The sequence below is a fragment of the Erinaceus europaeus genome, chromosome 11 (genome assembly GCF_950295315.1).
Source record: "Erinaceus europaeus chromosome 11, mEriEur2.1, whole genome shotgun sequence".
In the NCBI taxonomy this organism is placed as follows: domain Eukaryota; kingdom Metazoa; phylum Chordata; class Mammalia; order Eulipotyphla; family Erinaceidae; genus Erinaceus; species Erinaceus europaeus.
Genome location: NC_080172.1, coordinates 18,677,965 through 18,696,534, shown reverse-complemented (window position 1 = coordinate 18,696,534; position 18,570 = coordinate 18,677,965). Strand labels below are relative to the sequence as shown.

At 39.8% G+C, this 18,570-nt stretch overlaps 1 protein-coding gene across 1 annotated transcript in view; it reads left to right on the top strand.

Annotated features, from left to right (window-relative positions):
• Positions 1–18,570, top strand: part of KIAA0825 (KIAA0825 ortholog) — a 427,876-nt gene that overhangs the window by 171,235 nt on the left and 238,071 nt on the right. Inside the window, exons 14-15 of the mRNA XM_060201180.1 lie at positions 3,128–3,307; positions 8,290–8,514. Of these exons, the coding sequence (XP_060057163.1) occupies positions 3,128–3,307; positions 8,290–8,514 (405 nt within the window). The remainder of the gene's footprint in view (positions 1–3,127; positions 3,308–8,289; positions 8,515–18,570) is intronic.

Genomic DNA, 18,570 nt, shown 5'->3' with positions numbered 1-18,570 from the left:
AATATAGTAACTCTCACTGGTTGATGGGATATGCTACAATGTAGTTTTCATATTTGTCTATATATTAATTTTCAATAGATATCTTGCCATTCTCTTCTGGCCTGTAGTGTTTGTATGGAGAAGTCTGCTGCTAATCTTATGGGTTTTCCTTTGTAGGTGACTCTTTTTCTCTTGCAGCCTTCAGGATCCTTTCTTTATCCTTACTCCTTTCCATTCTAAGTATGATATGTCTTGGTGTCTTTAGGTCTGGGTTAATTCTGTTTGGGACCCTCTGGGCTTCTTGAATCTTTATGTCTTTGATGTTGTCTAGACTAGAGAAATTTTCAGCTATTATGGCCTGGAGAATGCTTTCTTCCTCTCCTTCTCTTTCTTCCTCTGGTATGCCAATAATGCGTATATTGTTTCTTTTGAAGTCATCCCATAGGACTCTGTTGTTGTTTTCAGCATCTCTTAATCTCTTTTTGAGATCTCTTACTTCTTTTTTAGTTGTCTCTAATTCATCCTCAATCTTGCTAATTCTGTCTTCAGCCTCATAGATTCTATTCTCTCTGCCTTCTACTGTTTTCTGGAGTTCATCTATTTTGTTGCCCTGCTCTGATACTGTTTTAGCTTGTTCAGCTAATTGCATTCTTAGCTCAGTGATTTCAGCTTTCAGCTCTCTAATAACCATGAGATAATTAGTATTTTCTTCCATATTCTCATTTCTTGTTCCTGCATTTCTGATTACAATTTTTTCAAATTCTTTACTCACTCCTGTTATTATTTCCTTCGCTAATGTTTGGAAGTTGAACTCGTTATTTTGTGCTTCACCCTCTGGAGGACTTTTAGCTGGACTCTTGTCCTGGTTCAGGTCTCCAATATTTTTTCTTGTTCTTTTAACCATTTTATATATTATGTTATGAGCTCCCTTTATCAGTACTTTTCAAATTATTGATCACTATTGCCTGGATTGACTTGTGTCTAAGTAAGTTAACTAAAGGGTTCACAGTGGTAGACCAAGTGGACATGGGGGCTACGGAACCATACTGGGGCACAGTATTCTGCAGTGGAATAGCATAATGCTAGAGATGATGATCGTAGTGTGGAAGCGCTCGCGCCCCATGAGGAGCTGGCCAGTCTTGCAATGATGTTATTCCTCACGCCCACCTTTGCTGCAGTTTTTATGTGATGTTTGTGAAATGACAGAGTGCGATCGAGAGTAACGCCAAGATAGATTCCAAATTATATTCTTCCATGAGGATAATTTCTGGAACCATCCGTTCCACCCCAGTTCCATGGCTGCCAGTTCTTAGCAACATCGCCCCGCCAGATATTTGTCGGGATGCGGCATCATCTAAGTTCATTTCCCATGTCTACGTTTGACCAGACCTGCCAATATACACAGATATCTTCGCCCACCCTGTTCAACGCTTGACGTCTCGTCACCCAATCTGGTCCCCTACGCCTTCACTGAACTTCTCTGTTCCAGTCTCTTGGAAACAGAGCTGGCAGTCAGCTGAGGTAAAGAACAAACATCTCATCACAGACCCCTGCAAGCGTCAACCCGACTTTGACCTAGCACGTTATGATTGGGCCCTCCTCAATAGCTATCAAACAGGCCATGGCCGGTGTGCCGCTATGTTCCATCACTGGGGAGCCAGAGATGACCCGAACTGCCCCTGTGGCTCCAGACAGACTATGACCCACATAGTCAACGACTGCCACCTCTCCAGATTCAAAGGAGGTCTCGAAACTTTACATCAGGCTCAACCTGATGCTGTTGACTGGCTACGGAAGAAGGGCAAATGCTAGAAGAAGAACAGTGGTAGAAGTTAACAGTTATTTCAATCCCTGAGTTGGAGCTCAGTGGTTTAAAAGCCTCTTTTTTTTTAATTTCCCTTCCCTGTAGGCTATGGGAGCCTGAGGGCTTTTAAGCTATCAATAGGCTTCTTAGCTTAATCACTGACTCCTGACCAAGAGATAAAGCAGGGTGTGGCAGAGATAATCCAGTGGTTATGCAAAGAGACTTTCACAGCCCCTCAGCTATGCCACTGAGGTACAGGTCTTCTCCTGAGTTTCCTGGTTAGATCTCTGTCCCCTGGTATCCCTCCCTGTCGCTTCTCCAGATTCTGAGGGTAGTAGCAATGGAGACTCAGAGTTGCACTTGGTGAGTCCCTGGGGAGTCCTCTCCTCCCTTAAGCTGTCCCTTTGTTGATGGAGCAGACTGGAGGTGGTGTCTCAACTGATAAACTGCTGAACTGTTAGCAGTCACTTAATCTCTCCTTAGGCTCCTCTCTCCTCACTGTCACCAGCCACATGTGTTTGTACTCACCTGTGATTTACTGGGTTCCTGTGGTCGTTCTAGTCCTGTCTTGTTTCGGTCCGGGTGGTCTCCTTTGGTATTCCTAGGACCTTAGAGCATGGAAGTCTTTTGCATAACCACCTATATATTATTTTTCATTTTTAAAAATCACCATCAGGATTATCCCTGGAGCTCTGTGCCTCCATAATCAATCCAGTGCTACGCTACTGGATGCATCACTGCCTGGCACTATTTTTCGTTTCTAGAGAATAAACTGTATATTACTATTATGTGATTAAAGGAAATTGAAAAAAATGTTTTTTAAGAGAAAAAAGAATTCTGACATAACTGGAAGATAGTATTTTAAATGATGTTATTGGGGGGGCTGGGCAGTGGCACACTGGGCTAAGCACACATAGTACCAAAGCAAGGACCTGCTCAAGGATCCTATTCGAGTTCTTGACTCCCCACCTGCAGGAGGGAAATCACTTCAGAAGTGGTAAAGCAGGTCTGCAGGTGTCTCCCTATCTCCCTACCCCTCTCAATTTCTCTCTGTCCTATCCAAAAAAATGAAAAGGTGGCAACAGGAGTAGTGGATTTATAGTGCAGGCACCAAAACCCAGCGATAAACCTGGAGGCAAAAAAAAAAAAAAAGTCATTATGGTCCTTCACATATACCCCCCCCACATGAATCCCTCAGAAATAATACTATGTTAAAATTAACATTAATCCAAAAACATAGTGTTTCTCTTACTATGTAAATATTAATGGAACACACTCAAATAACATGAATTTAATTTCACTTACTTATGCCTACCTTAACAACTGAATTTTGTTCTTTTCAAGAGTGTACCTGTCAGGAAGAAGGTTCTGTTACAGAAAATATTCAGAATCATAGATCCAGCTTGATAGAGGCCATCTTTAAAGTGCTTTACCACTGCAATTTTTCTCCACAATTATTCGGAAATGTTTTTGTCAGCTACATGGAAGAAGAACAATTATGGGAGAGCTTATATAACCTTTCAGGTAAAATAGATTTTCTATTTGCAAAAGAAGTCTTTCATTGATACTAAAATATAACTTAAATTGATTTAAAAGTTTTATTGAAGTTGCTTTGTTAATTCTTATTTCTAATAGTATGTCTTCTGTTTTTTCAGTCTAAAATATTCTTCTTGGCATCATTAACATTAAAGTTATTAATAATGTACTTGAAGTGAGAAAGCAAATGAGTGGGAGATTATATAAAATAGATATTTTACTACCTAGAAGTACTCATTCATAAAATATTAAAATTAAGCATTAATATATTGATAAGATGTTTAAAATATTTTGTGAGTCTTAGGTTCATTTATTCCCCAAATTATGGACAAAACTTCAGTTTAATTTATTTTCAAACATGTAAGATATTTTTTTATTTTGGCCATGGTGCCTTTCTGTGTATTAAGCATTCATCTCTTATGCTGTAGGAAAAATGCTTTTCTATTTGTATTATTCTTCTACTTTCTGAAAGAGCAAATCTTTAAGACAATGCAGGTTGGATATTTGTATTAGAGTGTATATGTGTAGCCACACCTTCAGTGTTTAGTATAAAGATTGTTACACTATCTTATCCTAAATATCCTGCCTTTAAATCTTTATACCTATATTTTGAGGACACTATGAGAGTTTAGACCATAATTACCATGTTATTCTATTGACCATTTTCATCATTTACAGTTGGTTTTCATCCTATGAAGTTTTTTAGACAATGTTTTGAAACCAGCATTTTCATAAAATATTTCCTGCTATCCATGTAATAATATAACTGTCCTATAGTTATAGTTTCATACCTCTTAGGTTTTTTTACTATCCCACTTCCATATATTTCTTGGCTACTTTAAATTCATTGTGCTGTATCTTCTCTTGGTCAGTATCCCTAATAATAGCAATAGATGATTTTATGGAATGATTTAAAAGAATCTGAAACTATCACTTAAGTATTGGCATGACCTCCTTCTATTGGAGCTTTATGTCCAAGTTCCTACATTCCTTAAATGTTTTCTTTTTTAACCGGAGAGAGGCAATTTTCTCGTTTAAGAATTTACTTACTTTGACATAGACTTTATTGAACTGAAAAATAAACAACTTTAAAGGGCCTTCCAGGGGGGTCAGGTGGTAGTGCGCAGGGTTAAGCACATAGTACTAAGCTTAAGGACCTGCACAAGGATCCTGGTTTGAGCCCCTCGCTCCCCATCTGCAGGGGGATCTCTTGACAAGCAGTGAAGCAGGTCTGTAGGCTTCTTTCTTTTTCTCTCCCTCTCTGTCTTTCCCTCCCCATTCAATTTCTTTCTGTCCTATAAAAAAAAAACAAACGGAAAAGATGGCCACAGGAGCATTGGAGTCTTAATGCAGGTACAGAGGCCCAGCAATAGCTCTGGAAGCAAAAGAAAAAAAGTCCTTCCAGCAACCCAGGATGTGACCAGTTTTGATCCCCACATTTGATCCCCCAGCATCATCTATATCAGAGTTATGCTCTAGCTCTGTCTCTTCCCTCCTCTCATTAATAAATAATTAAAGCTAATCTTTTAAAGATGCCTTTCCATCCCCTGCTGCTTTTAGTTGTTCCCCATGAGAAATACCAATCTTTTACAATATAATGAAGAGTTGATGACCTACATGCTTCCATGATTTATCTTTCAATTCTTAAATTCTAGAGCTATTAACACATTCAACACAAAACTGTACTGAAAAAGATGTAGAGGATATTTAGTGAGCTTATGATGCAGGCACAAGAAAGCAAAACCTTTTTTTTTCTTTTGCTTTTAATGAGTTAGACACTACACCCCAGCAATAACCCTGGAGGTAATAAAAAAAATTCTATAGACATAGCTGAAGCAGTACTAAAAGGTAAACACATAGCAGTACCAGTACACAACAGGAAACATAAAGCTTTGGACTCTCAAGCAGGAGATCTTGAGTTCGATCCCCAGCAGCACATGTGCCAGAGTGATATCTGGTTCTTTCTCTGTCCTCCTATCTTTCTCATTAATAAATAAATAAAAATATAAAACAAAAAAACAAGCAAAACAGTGAGATGTGCCAGAAAAACAACTCACTTGGCTATTACCAAGTGAGTTTTACACTTTGCCATGTGTACAACACAAGTTCAAACCTGGCTCCCACTGCCTTGAGGGAAGTTTCAATGTTGTGATTTCTTTCCATCTCTCTGCCTCTATTTTAAAAATAAACAACCACAAACAGGGAGAGGACATAGACAAAATCTTCACCAAAGAACCTATCCAGATGACTAACAGACAAGTAAAAGATACATAAATAAAAAAATAATGCTCAGAATCACTGTTTATTAGAGAAATGCAAAGAAGTGCATCAATATTTGTAAGACTACTTCATACTTGTGAGAATGTCATATATTAGAAAGGACAGAGACAATAAGTGCTTGTGAGGATGTGGGTATAAAGGAAGCCTTCCACATTGTTGCTGGGGATGTAAATGGTTTTAGCCCCTGTCTGCAGATTCCTTGGAACATTAGAAGAAAACCTTTTTTATGATCTAGCAGTTCATCTCTTAGGGATTTACCCAAAGAAAACAAAAACATCTACTTGTAACAGCTTAAACGTGGAAGCACTCCAGATGCCCAATGACAGAGGAGTGGTTAAGAAAGGTATAAAATACATACACATTTTTTTACAGCTGTAAGAAATGATGAAGTTATCTCTTTTACCTCATATTGTATAGAATTTGAAGGAATAATGCTAAATAAACCAGAAGGAGAAATATGAATACTAGATTACCTCACTTATATTTGGAGCTTAAGAAACAAGGAAAGGATGTAAAAACAGAAGGTGGAATGTGTACTAGGTATGGTCTGTTCCGGCAAGGTCAAGGATGTTACTTTGGGTAAGAGAGAAAAAGAGTTGGGTACAAATGTGGGGTGGTGGATGAGGACTTAATTGGTGGTGGGTGTGGTGTGCAGAAACCTATGATGGAGACTTAAGAAACTGTATCCCTGTGACAACTTTCATGTAAGTCATGATTTTCCTAATTAAATAACTTGAAAAAATAGTCAATCTAATCATTTTAAAGTGAAAAGGCAAACAATAGCGAATATCTTCATCTTGTGGTTGAGTAAACCAAGGTCAGAGATGTTAAGAAACTTCTCTCACAGTGGGAGTATGGATTGACCTATCATCGCCCAAGTTCAGCGGGGAAGCAATTACAGAAGCCAGACCTTCCACCTTCTGTGCCCCATAATGACCCTGGGTCCATGCTCCCAGAGGCCTAAGAATAGGAAAGCTATCAGGGGAGGGAATAGGATATGGAGTTCTGGTGCCAGGAATTGTGTGGAATTATACCACTCTTATCCTATAAAATAAAATGTATAAAATACATACACATTTTTTACAGCTGTAAGAAGTGATGAAGTTATCTCCTGTATGTCATATTGTATAGAATTTGAAGGAATCATGCTAAGTGAGATAAACCAGAAGGAGAAATATGAATACTAGATTATCTTACTTATCCTATAGTCTTGTCAATGTTTCTATTTTATAAATAAAAACTTAAACAAAACTTGTTTCAGACTACCCACTTATTAAGCTGTAAAATCAGAAAAAAAAAAAAAACTTCTGAGTCATTTTCTATTTCTTTTTGTCCATTAGGAATTTTAAAAAAATATTTGATTTGTTAATATATTGTTAACATAAATTCAAAATAAAATATAAATTCTGATTTTATAATTAGAAATCTATGCACAACTGGAGAATGACTCTAAACTAAGGAATAAATAAGAGTGAAACAGTATACTTCAAATAAAGCTTATATATGATAGATATACAAAAAATAATTAAGTGGAGAGCATATGTACATATCTCATGTCATTGCATACTATAAGAAATAGTTATGGAATCAATCATTGTGAGCCTATGTTCTCACAATAAGTCAATTCATCTTAAGTTGGACAAAATAAAATATCAAAACATTAGTTATCTTGACTATTCTATTTTTTAATTTTAATATTTATTTTCCCTTTTCTTGCCCTTGTTTTTTTATTGTTGTTGTAGTTATTGTATTTATTGATGTTGGATAGGACAGAAAGAAATGGAGAGAGGAAGGGAAGACAGAGAAAGATAGACACCTGCAGACCTGCTTTACCTCTTATGAAGAGACTCCCCTGCAGGTGGGGATCCTGGGGCTCGAACTGGGATCCTTATGCGGGTCCTTGCACTTTGTGCCACATGCACTTAACCCACTGCGCTACCGCCTGACTCCCATTCATTTTTTAAAAATTATTTTTAGCTGTTTATTTTTAGTTGACAAAACAAAGAGAAATTGGGGGGGGGGGTCTTCCAGGAGGCATGGCAGTGGAATAACTGACATGCAGGTGGATCCAAGTTATTATCTGGGGAGATGATGTCATGGCTGGAAAAAGGATCAGAAAGCTGGATCAGGGAAGAGAGTAGCTCCCAAATATGGGACAGGTGTATAAATATTGTTGACTGTAAACTCCATTGATTTAATGTGATCTGGGGCCCATATTCAGCTTAGGAGCTCATGTGACCTCTGCATCCCTGTAGATCTGAGCTCACATTCTGTGGTCATGAGTAGGAACATTCCAAGATGCCCAGTTTCAGGATCCATCTTCCTCAGTTGTAGCATAGAGTATGTTGTCCATCCTCCCTTCAGGGGATGGAACATTCTCTACCACTGTTGATCCAAGTTGAGTGCAAGGTCTTATGGGGGCCTACAAAGGGGTCTATTTGGTTGTTCCTGATAGAGATGACTGGTAACATTGGGGAGAGGGAGGTTTTCAGTTTTTTTATTACAATGATTACAAAACTTTTTTCCCCCAAATATGTATGGACTATTAATCAATTATTTGATTCCTGAGTTTAAAGAACTAAAATTCCTATAACCTTAAACTATTTTGTGGAGAAACTGAATTCCCAATAAAGCAAGGCCCAAAACATTGCCATATTCTGCTAACTATACTATGCTATCTAATTTTAAAGCTTCAAAATGTATGGAGTCAGAGCTGGAAGTCATCCGATGCTTGAGACTGGCACTCACTGATGCTGCCAAGGACATCATACAGCAGATAATATTTCTAGTGGACTTCAGAAGAAATTGTGAAACAAATCTAAACAAACATAGCATTCCTGAGCATTTATATGAAAGCATCCCAAAAGAGTGGAATTATACTCCAAAAGAAACCAAAAGGAAAGAATCAAGCCAAGGTAAATTTGTTTTATTGTCATTTTTAAAGGTCACATCCCTGAAGAATAATTCTCTAAGAGATCAAATAAAATATTAAATTTTTTCAGATTTTTGAGTTATATTAATCTTATTTTCACCACTTATATTTAGAAAATATTTTTTATATTTTTATATATAAACGATATAGTACATAAACCTAATAATGAAAATTATTTAATGGTCATACTTCTTTCCAGTCAGAATTTTGTGTGTTTTGTTTTTGTATTATTAGCCACAGATTAGTCACATTGTTGTTCCTTTCTTTAAATGTACTGAATAATTTAGAATTCATACAAGACTGATTTGATATTCAGTTTAATTATTCTTTCAGAGTAGTTGTTCCCTTTTCAATAACTATTTTTCTTGTCTTTTGTTAGTACATGTATATGTATGACTTTTGGAAAAAAATAATATACCCTTGGTAACTATATATATTTTATTCTTTTCCTTATTGAGTTAATATTGGTTGACAATGTTATAATACTTAATGATAACAGCTTCACATCTGCCTGTATGTGTGTGTATACAACTCACTGTACCTACTGGGAAACCTCTATGTGTACTTTATCTTTCCCTCCATCTCCACTTCTTGCATTCCCCCTGACAACCAACATAGTATTTTCACAGAGTCTTAATGTCAGTTTTTTTTTGCAAGTTCACTTATTTTGATTATCTGTATTTCATATCTGAGTGAAACCATCCAGTTCTACCCATTTTTTTTTATTATTTAAGAAAGGATTAATTAACAAAACCATAGGGTAGGAGGGGTACAACTCCACACAATTCCCACCACCCAATCTCCATATCCCACCCCCTCCCCTGATAGCTTTCCCATTCTCTATCCCTCTGGGAGCATGGACCCAGGGTCATTGTGGGTTGCAGAAGGTAGAAGGTCTGGCTTCTGTAATTGCTTCCCCGCTGAACATGGGCGTTGATTGGTCGGTCCATACTCCCAGTCTGCCTCTCTCTTTCCCTAGTAGGGTGTGCCTCTGGGGAAGCTGAGCTCCAGGACACATTGGTGGGGTCTTCAATCCAGGGAAGCCTGGCCAGCATCCTGATGGCATCTGGAACCTGGTGACTGAAAAGAGAGTTAACATTCAAAGCCAAACAAATTGTTGAGCAATCATGGACCCAAAGCTTGGAATAGTGGAGAGGAAGTGTTAGGGAGGTACTCACTGCAAACTCCAGTGTACTTCTGCTTTCAGGTATATATTTTGCAGTAGTTTATATATACATGTGAAGATATGCTCTCTCACACAGAAACTGGTGTATATCTAGGTTTTGGGACTTTGTTAGAAAGTGAACCAACTGAGATGAAATTAGAGTATACTATGAAAGGAAAGGTCTCACCCAAGTAATGAAGCTGAAGGGTTGTCATTCCACACGTGAAGTCTCTGGACACAGTCTGAAGTGAAGCATATTGAGGTGGTAATCGTTGTGTTGGTTAGGTTGTGATCAGCGGATGCAATATTATTTAATATGGATTGGGAGAGGCATACGGGAAAGTGGGCCCTATCCAAGGGTTCCAGGACTGGGGTACGTAGGGGCTCTATAGTGGAGATGTGAGGTTCCTGCTGTCTTAGGGTTCAAAAAGACAATAGATAGTTAATATTATCATCACATTATTTGGTAATTGGGTTAACTTTGAAAAGTCCTTTTGTTATGGTTTGCTGTACAGTACCCAGTATCTTGTATATAGCTGTGCTATTGGTTGCTTCTGATCTACTTGGTCTAGGCTTTTGAGAGAGTCCGCATATCAAATACACAGCCTATATATTAAAAAGATTCAGTTTGTGTTTTGAAAAACTTTGAGACATACAATTGATTTCCCCCCTCTCAAATTAATTAGTGATTTATATGTCTACATTTTGCTAGGAGTGTACATAAACATCATTCCCACCACCAAAAGGCTGTGACCCATCCCTCCCACCCACTCCCACCCCCCACTGGCCCAGGAAGCTGCATGTCTACCCCTTACCACAGGGTTTTTACTTTGGTGCCCTACTTACAGTTTGGTCAGATCCTGCTTTTAGTTTCCCTTTCAGATCTTCTTTCTCAACTTCTGTTGATGAGTGGGATCATCCCATACTCATCTTTATCTTTCTGACTTAGCTGACTTAACATAATTCCTTCTAGCTCTGTCCAAGATGGGTCAGAGAAGGTGGGTTCATTGTTCTTGATAGCTGCATAGTATTCCATTGTGTATATATACCACAGCTTTCTCAGCCACTCATCTGTTGTTGGGCACCTGGGTTGCTTCCACGTTTTATTAGCTATTATGAATTGTGCTGCTATGAACATAGGAGTACACACCTCTTTTTGGTTGGCTGTTATGGAGTCCTTGGGGTATATCCCCAGCAGTTCTACCCATTTTATCCCAGAAGGCACAGTATATTTGGGTACACCCTGCTTTTTTTTTTTTCTGACAAGTTATTTATCCTTCAATTCCTGTGATTTTGAAACCATTGTACTGTTTCTATTCTTCTACTATAGGAATTTGAGAACCACTGCTTCTGTATATTTATTTTGTTATTTAGTCTTGCTCTTTTTAAAGAGCTTTCTGCCTAGATGTTCATAATTCTGCAGTATTTAGTAAGATTCCTTTGAATATCTATTATGTATCTGTTTGTATTCCTGAATCTTAAGATTTAAAACTAAAACTTTTCTCTTTTCACTCATCTTTAAAGAACACTGTCTTTCCCACTGACTCTTAGGGTACCTTCCACACTGGAATATGTTAGCTGAATCCACTAAAGTCAATTGAAGAAACTAGCCTTTCATTCTTCTCCATAGTGATCCTAAATATTGTAGCTCCTATCCAGAGACCTTAGATTACAAACTCAAATCAATTTTCTATTTGTGACCTTTGATAGTAATTCTTTAATTCTGTCCAAGTCCTATTTAACTGCTGTTGAATCAAGTATAGCCATTTAATTGAAACAGGAAAATGTCAGCTTTTCATTACTTAAGTTCTTCCTTGTTGGAGTAGTTTCGATTTCTCCATACTGGCTTTTGGCTATTTCATAGAGTAAGCAATTCAGGAAGTATTGTCTGTGGTGACATATCATATATAGGTGCAGCACTGTTTTGCTAAGGCCTTCAAGTCCTCTGCTTTATGAAAAGTGTTGCTTTCTGGAAGCAGATTCTCCAAGGATATCTGAAAGAACCTTTGGTTCTAACAAATGCTTTCTTTATAGATACTAATTCTTGTGATTTTTTCTTACTAATTCAAAGCCTTAAAATTATCAGTAAGAGAATATGTACATCATACAGAGATCATTGGATTGACCTTCCCGTGGTGCATCCCGTGAGTACCCATTCATTGGGGAAACTGACGATCCTTCCTAGCCGACTGAATCCACATGGATCCCAGTCACTTTCAAAGCCAACAACAAGCAACTCCTGACAGCTTTCAAGCTGTTGGTCCTGCTCTTCGAGTGCTCCAACTTAATGTTGAGGGGCTGTCCTTTGCCAAACGCGTTCTTATTGGTCAACTGGCGATACAGCATCAGGCAGATGTTATCTGCCTACAAGAAACACATATAGCAGTCGATGAAGCTGCTCGATTCACCATCAGTGGATTCGATTTAATATGCTATAATCTCCATCCTAAACACAGCCGAGCCATCTACGCCAAATCGTGTCTTGTGGACGTTTACCACACGGCCTCTTCGACCTTCTACGACTCCATTACTATTGGAACTATTCAGCTCGTCAACGTATATAAGCCTCCCAGTGCCTCATGGGATAATGAGGTCCTGCCTAGCCCGAATCACCCAGCCGTTTACGTTGGAGACTTTAATAGTCATCACCAAGACTGGGGATATTCCTCCACTCGTGCTGACGGCTCTATCTTAGCCGACTGGGCTTCAGCGAATGACCTCTCCCTATTATACGATCCCAAACAGGCAGGCTCTTTTCACAGTGCTAGATGGAATAAAGACCCGACCTGTGCTGGATTAGCACAGTCAATGGCCAAGCCTTTCCCGCTACGAGACAAGTTCTCAAGATCTTCCCGCACAGTCATCACCACCCAGCTATCATCCACATTGGTCTCCAGCTCCCACTGATTCTGTGCTCGGAGAAACTAAGATGGAGCTTTCGGAAAGCAAACTGGCATCTGTTCAGTGATCTTACCAACAAATCTATTCCTGCAATTCCAATTAACTCTATCCCTTCTGAAGATTCCTACAGGCGCTTCCGCCAAGCCATCTTCAAAGCAGCTTCCCAAGAAGCCATTCCTTGTGGGAGACGTGCTAACTATACGCCTTGTCTTGATGCTGAATGCGAGCAACTACTAAAGCAGTATGATGAGTCGGGCGACCCAGATGTGGCTGACCATCTCATTGCCTCCCTGGATGCAGCACGCCAAGCCCGCTGGCAGCAACTCATGGAAAGTCTGAACTTCACCCACTCAAGTAGGAAGGCCTGGAAGCTTCTTCACAGACTGGGTGCTGGTAGCCAACCCCCTCCCATCTCCCATCCTCCCGTATCTCCAAACTCAGTGGCCAGTCACCTAACTCAAGTTGGACATGCTAAGATCCACCCAGTCTGGAAAAGAGAAATTCCCCATGAGTGGTCATCCCACTTCCGGTTATCTTGTCTATCTCCAAAACTCTCTCCCTTTACACTGTCTGAACTGGAAGACACTTTGAAGAGGGTTAAACCGGGAACGGCTGCTGGCTATGATAACATCACCCCAGAACTCATTCTTAACCTGGGTCCCACGGCAAAGAAGTGGCTCGCTTCATTCCTGTCCCACATCTTGGAATCTGAGTCTATGCCCAAAGTTTGGCATCATGCGAAGATTATAGCGGTTTTGAAACCAAAGAAAGACCCAACACTGGCCGCCAGCTATAGACCAATTTCTCTCCTCTCCGTTTGTTACAAACTCCTTGAGAGGCTGCTTCTGTCACGTATTTCTCATCTTACAGAGAAATTCCTATCACCCACCCAAGCTGGTTTCCGCCCAGGAAGATCTACCTGTGAACAAGCCCTGGCCCTCTCAACTTACATTGAAAATGGATTCCAGAAGAATTTAAAGATGGGTGCTGTCTTTGTTGATCTCACAGCAGCTTATGACATAGTCTGGCACCGTGGTCTCCTAGTCAAGATCTCAAGATGCCTGCCTCCATGGGTGGCCAACACTATATCGTTTCTTCTCCAAAACAGAAGATTCCGGGTGCATCTGGGTGACAAGTCTAGCAGATGGAGACCTGTCTCAAGTGGCCTCCCCCAGGGCTCTGTTCTGGCTCCTACGCTATTTAATATTTACATCAATGACCTCCCAGAAACTTCTTCAAGGAAGTTCATCTACGCCGATGACAGCTGCTGTGCAACTCAGGCATCCAAGTTCGACATCCTCGAGGAAACACTCACGAAAGACGTGTCTCTGATATCTGATTACTGTAAAAAATGGCGACTAATCCCTAGCACTGCAAAAACGGTATCATCTGTTTTCCATCTACACCATGCCTCGGCCTCGTGTGAGCTTAATGTGCAGCTTGGCGGTACGAGAATCCGGCATGAAGCCCAGCCAGTCTATCTTGGCGTTACTCTCGATCGCACGCTGTCATTTCAGGAACATCTCATAAAAACTGCAGCAAAGGTGGGCACGAGGAATAACATCATTGCAAGACTGGCCAGCTCCTCATGGGGTGCGAGTGCTTCCACACTACAATCATCATCTCTGGCATTATGCTATTCCACTGCAGAATACTGTGCCCCAGTATGGTTCCGTAGCCCCCATGTCCACTTGGTCGATTCCAAATTATATTCCTCCATGAGGATAATTTCTGGAACCATCCGCTCCACCCAGGTTCCATGGCTGCCAGTTCTTAGCAACATCGCCCCGCCAGATATTCGTCGGGATGCGGCATCATCTAAGTTCATTTCCCACGTCTACGCTCGACCGGACCTGCCAATATACGCGGATATCTTCGCCCACCCTGTCCAACGCTTGACGTCTCGTCACCCAATCTGGTCCCCTACGCCTACACTGAACTTCTCTGTCCCAGTCTCTTGGAAACAGAGTTGGCAGTCAGCTGAGGTAAAGAACAAACACCTCATCACAGACCCCTGCAAGCGTCAACCCGGCTTTGACCTAGCACGTTATGATTGGGCCCTCCTCAATCGCTATCGAACAGGCCATGGCCCGTGTGCCACTATGTTCCATCGCTGGGGAGCCAGAGACGACCCGAACTGCCCCTGCGGCTACAGACAGACTATGACCCACATAGTCAACGACTGCCACCTCTCCAGATTCAAAGGAGGTCTCGAAACTTTACATCAGGCTCAACCTGACGCTGTTGACTGGCTATGGAAGAAGGGCAAACGCTAGAAGAAGAAGATCCATGAAATGATTCCAACTCACATAAATATATAAAAGAATGTACTGAAAGTCATATCATGAAACATTTTGTGCATTCCAGGTGGATATATTAGAATAAACTATTGGTTTTCATTTCAGCCCTCTGAAATGATACAGAGAATTTTATACTAACCAGGCTCAAGCTTTATTTTCACTGCCGCAAGTAAGACAGATAATATTTACCTGCCAGGCATTAAGTCACTTATTCATTAAGATATGTAGTAAGTGAATTACTATTACATCCTACACTGAGGTTAAGGCTAGAGATAACCTGTAAATAAGGTATGCCTTCTTGTTGCTTTTATGAGCTTTTTAAAAATTTTTTTAATTAACTTTATTTATTGGATAGAAACAGCCAGAAATCGAGAGGGCAGGGGAGATAGACAGGGAGAGAGAAAGAGAGACACCTGCATCCTTGCTTCACCACTTGCAAAGCTTTCCCTCTGCAGGTGGGGACGGGGGGCTTGAACCTGGGTCCTTGAGCATTGTAACATGTGCGCTCAACTAGGTGTGCCACCACCCAGTCCCATGAGCTTTTATACTAAGAATAATAAGGAATAGGAAAGCTATCAGGGGAAGGGATGAGATATGGAGGTCTGGTGGTGGGAAATGTGGGAAGTTGTACCCCTCTTATCCTATGGTTTTGTCAATGTTTCCTTTTTATAAGTAAAAAATTTAAAAAAAATAGAATATAATCTTTCTTCCTGCTAGCGTATGAAAGAGACTACGCCATTACAACTTCTTTCAGTCTGGAGGGGGGTTGGACTAGAAACCTGGGTTGCACACATGGCAAAGCAGCACACTATTTTGAGCTATTTTGCTGGTCCAAGACTAAAATAACTTTTCAAAAGGATGTGAACACTCACTTGCTGACTCAAAATGTGAGCTTTATCATAACTACATTCCTTATCTGATTTATTTTTGTGGCTTCTGATATTATTACATTTTTGTTGTCTATCCTTTATGTTGATTCATTTGTTTATACAAATTTTAATTAAAAAGTATATTCATATTTTACTTAATAAAAATAAAAAAGATAGGGCCAGGTAGTGGCACACCAGCACAAGGATCGAGGTTTAAAGCCCAGTTCCCTACCTGCAGTAAGGAGGCTTTATGAGTGGTAAAGCAGCTCTACATGTGTCTATCTTTCTCCCTCTGTCTCTGTCTTCTCTTCCCTCTCTCTGTTTCACTCTGTCCAATTGAATAAAAAATGGGGGAGGCGGGGAGGAAAAATATCTACTGGGAGTGGTGGATTCATAGTACTGAATCCCACCAATAACCCAGAGACAAAAATAAATTAATTAATATTAAAAATTAAAAATAGTAAATACATTTGTTTATACACATTTGAAATTAAGTTAAATTCACATCTTATTCATTACAAATAAAGAGAAATAGTCACTAGCTTAATGGAGTATTCAGTCTCTTCAACATAGTAAAAAGAGAAAAATGTGAAAAACAATGTAGTGACAAAAGATTTAAAGAAACAAATATTATAATAAATGATCTAGTGTAGGAGTGCTACTAAAGAGTTGAATGAAAATTCATGTTTTAGATATTTGCCCCTGTAGGTTTCGAAGAGCACAAAAATACAGGGCTAGTTTTTCAGTTTTTTTCTCTCTTTCTCTCCTTTTCTCTTATCTTCCTTCCATTGTTCTCTTGTCTGCACCAGGATCTCATTTGTGCCTAATATCACTGCCCTTGGTTTGTTTATTTACTAATTTATTTATTTTTTGTCCATGTGTTTATTTTCCTTTTTTTAAAAAAAAATTTATAAAAAGGAAACACTGATAAAAACCATAGGATAAGAGGGGTGCAACTCCACACAATTCCCACCACCAGAACCAGACAATAACTTGTATCCACCTGCATATCAGATATCAGGCTCAGAAAAAATATATATATAATTTATTTATTTTTAATCTTGGATAAAGAACCAGGGAGAGAGGGATAGACACCACAAATAGGAGATTCCTCTGGTACCATGGAACTTCCATGTGGTGCTGGGGTTTGAACCTAACCCATACATATGGAAAACCATGCCCCCAACTGAGTAAACTATCCTTTGTCTGCTTGTTTTGTTTCTTTAACAACAATTAAAGTTATCCCCAAAACTATATTCTCTTGGTAGTAAATAAATCTTCAGAAAAAAAGCTTTTTTGGGGGGGACTGTTGGAGTGTTATTTTAACTGAAAATAAAATAGATTTTGGAGAAGAAGCAAGTAGTACCAGAAGAAAAATATATTTGTGGCCTTGTTCATACACTGATGTGTGTGTGTATGTACGCCACCAGTATTACTATTACGACTCGGTGCCTGTACTATAAACTCATGGCTCCTGGCAGCCATATCGTTGTTTCTTTCTTTCTCCCTTTCTTTCTCCCTTTCTTTCTTTCTTTCTTTCTTTCTTTCTTTCTTTCTTTCTTTCTTTCTTTCTTTCTTTCTTTTTCTTTCTTTCTTTCTTCCTCCCTTTCTTTCTTTCTTTCTTTCTTTCTTCCTCCCTTTCTTTCTTTTGACAGGACAGAGAAAAGTTGAGAGTACAAGAGAGATAAAAAGGGGTTAGAAAGATAGGCACCTGCAGACCTGCTTCACTACTCGTGAAGTGGACTCCTTGGTGCAAGTGGGAGCTTGAATCCAGGTCCTTGCACTTGGTACTATGCGCACTTAATGGGGTGCACCTCCATCCAACCACCATATGCTGATTGTTGAAAAGGAATGGATGGCACAAATATTTGAAGTGCTATAGGAAAGTTATAAGATAGTTTATTTTAATCAAAACCAGCAATATTAGCTTTATGAAAAACTGTACCACCTATATACTATTATCTGCACACATAGACAGTTAGAATTTCTAAGATTATTTAACATATTTACAGGTTGACAGTGTAGCTTACGTTGGAACCCAGGCCTTCTTTGCTATGTGCTTGTTACAGCTTCGAGCCCCAGTCTCCACAGCATTTGGACAGACTTTGGCACTGTGCTGTCTACCCTTCTCTCTATGTCTCTACTGGGGAAAAAAAAATTGATTGGAATAGTGAATCCCAAGATACAAACAAATAAGTTCAAATAAGTATCAGTGTGTCCTGCCCCACTACATGGTTTTTGGTGGCATAGGGGATTGAACATGGGACTTTGGAGCCTCAGTGATGAGAGTCTCTTTGTACAGCCATTATACTATCTATCCCTGCGCCTTGATGTTGAAAAAGAAGTACTGAGACTGACAGGTAGTTCACTTGGTAGAGCACACACGTTACCATGCACAAGGTTCAAGCCACAGACTACCACTTAGAATTGCCTACAGGTGTGAAGCTTATTGAAGAGTAGAACAGTCCTGTTATGTCCCTCCTTCTGTTTCTGTCTCGCTTTATCTCAACCCTCTATCTAGAGGAACAACAACAACAAAAAACAATGGCTGCTTCTTCTTCTAGCGTTTGCCCTTCTTCCGTAGCCAGTCAACAGCGTCAGGTTGAGCCTGATGTAAAGTTTCGAAACCTCCTTTGAATCTGGAGAGGTGGCAGTCATTGACTATGTGGGTCATAGTCTGTCTGGAGCCGCAGGGGCAGTTCGGGTCGTCTCTGGCTCCCCAGCGATGGAACATAGCGGCGCACCGGCCATGGCCTGTTCGATAGCGATTGAGGAGGGCCCAGTCATAACGTGCTAGGTCAAAG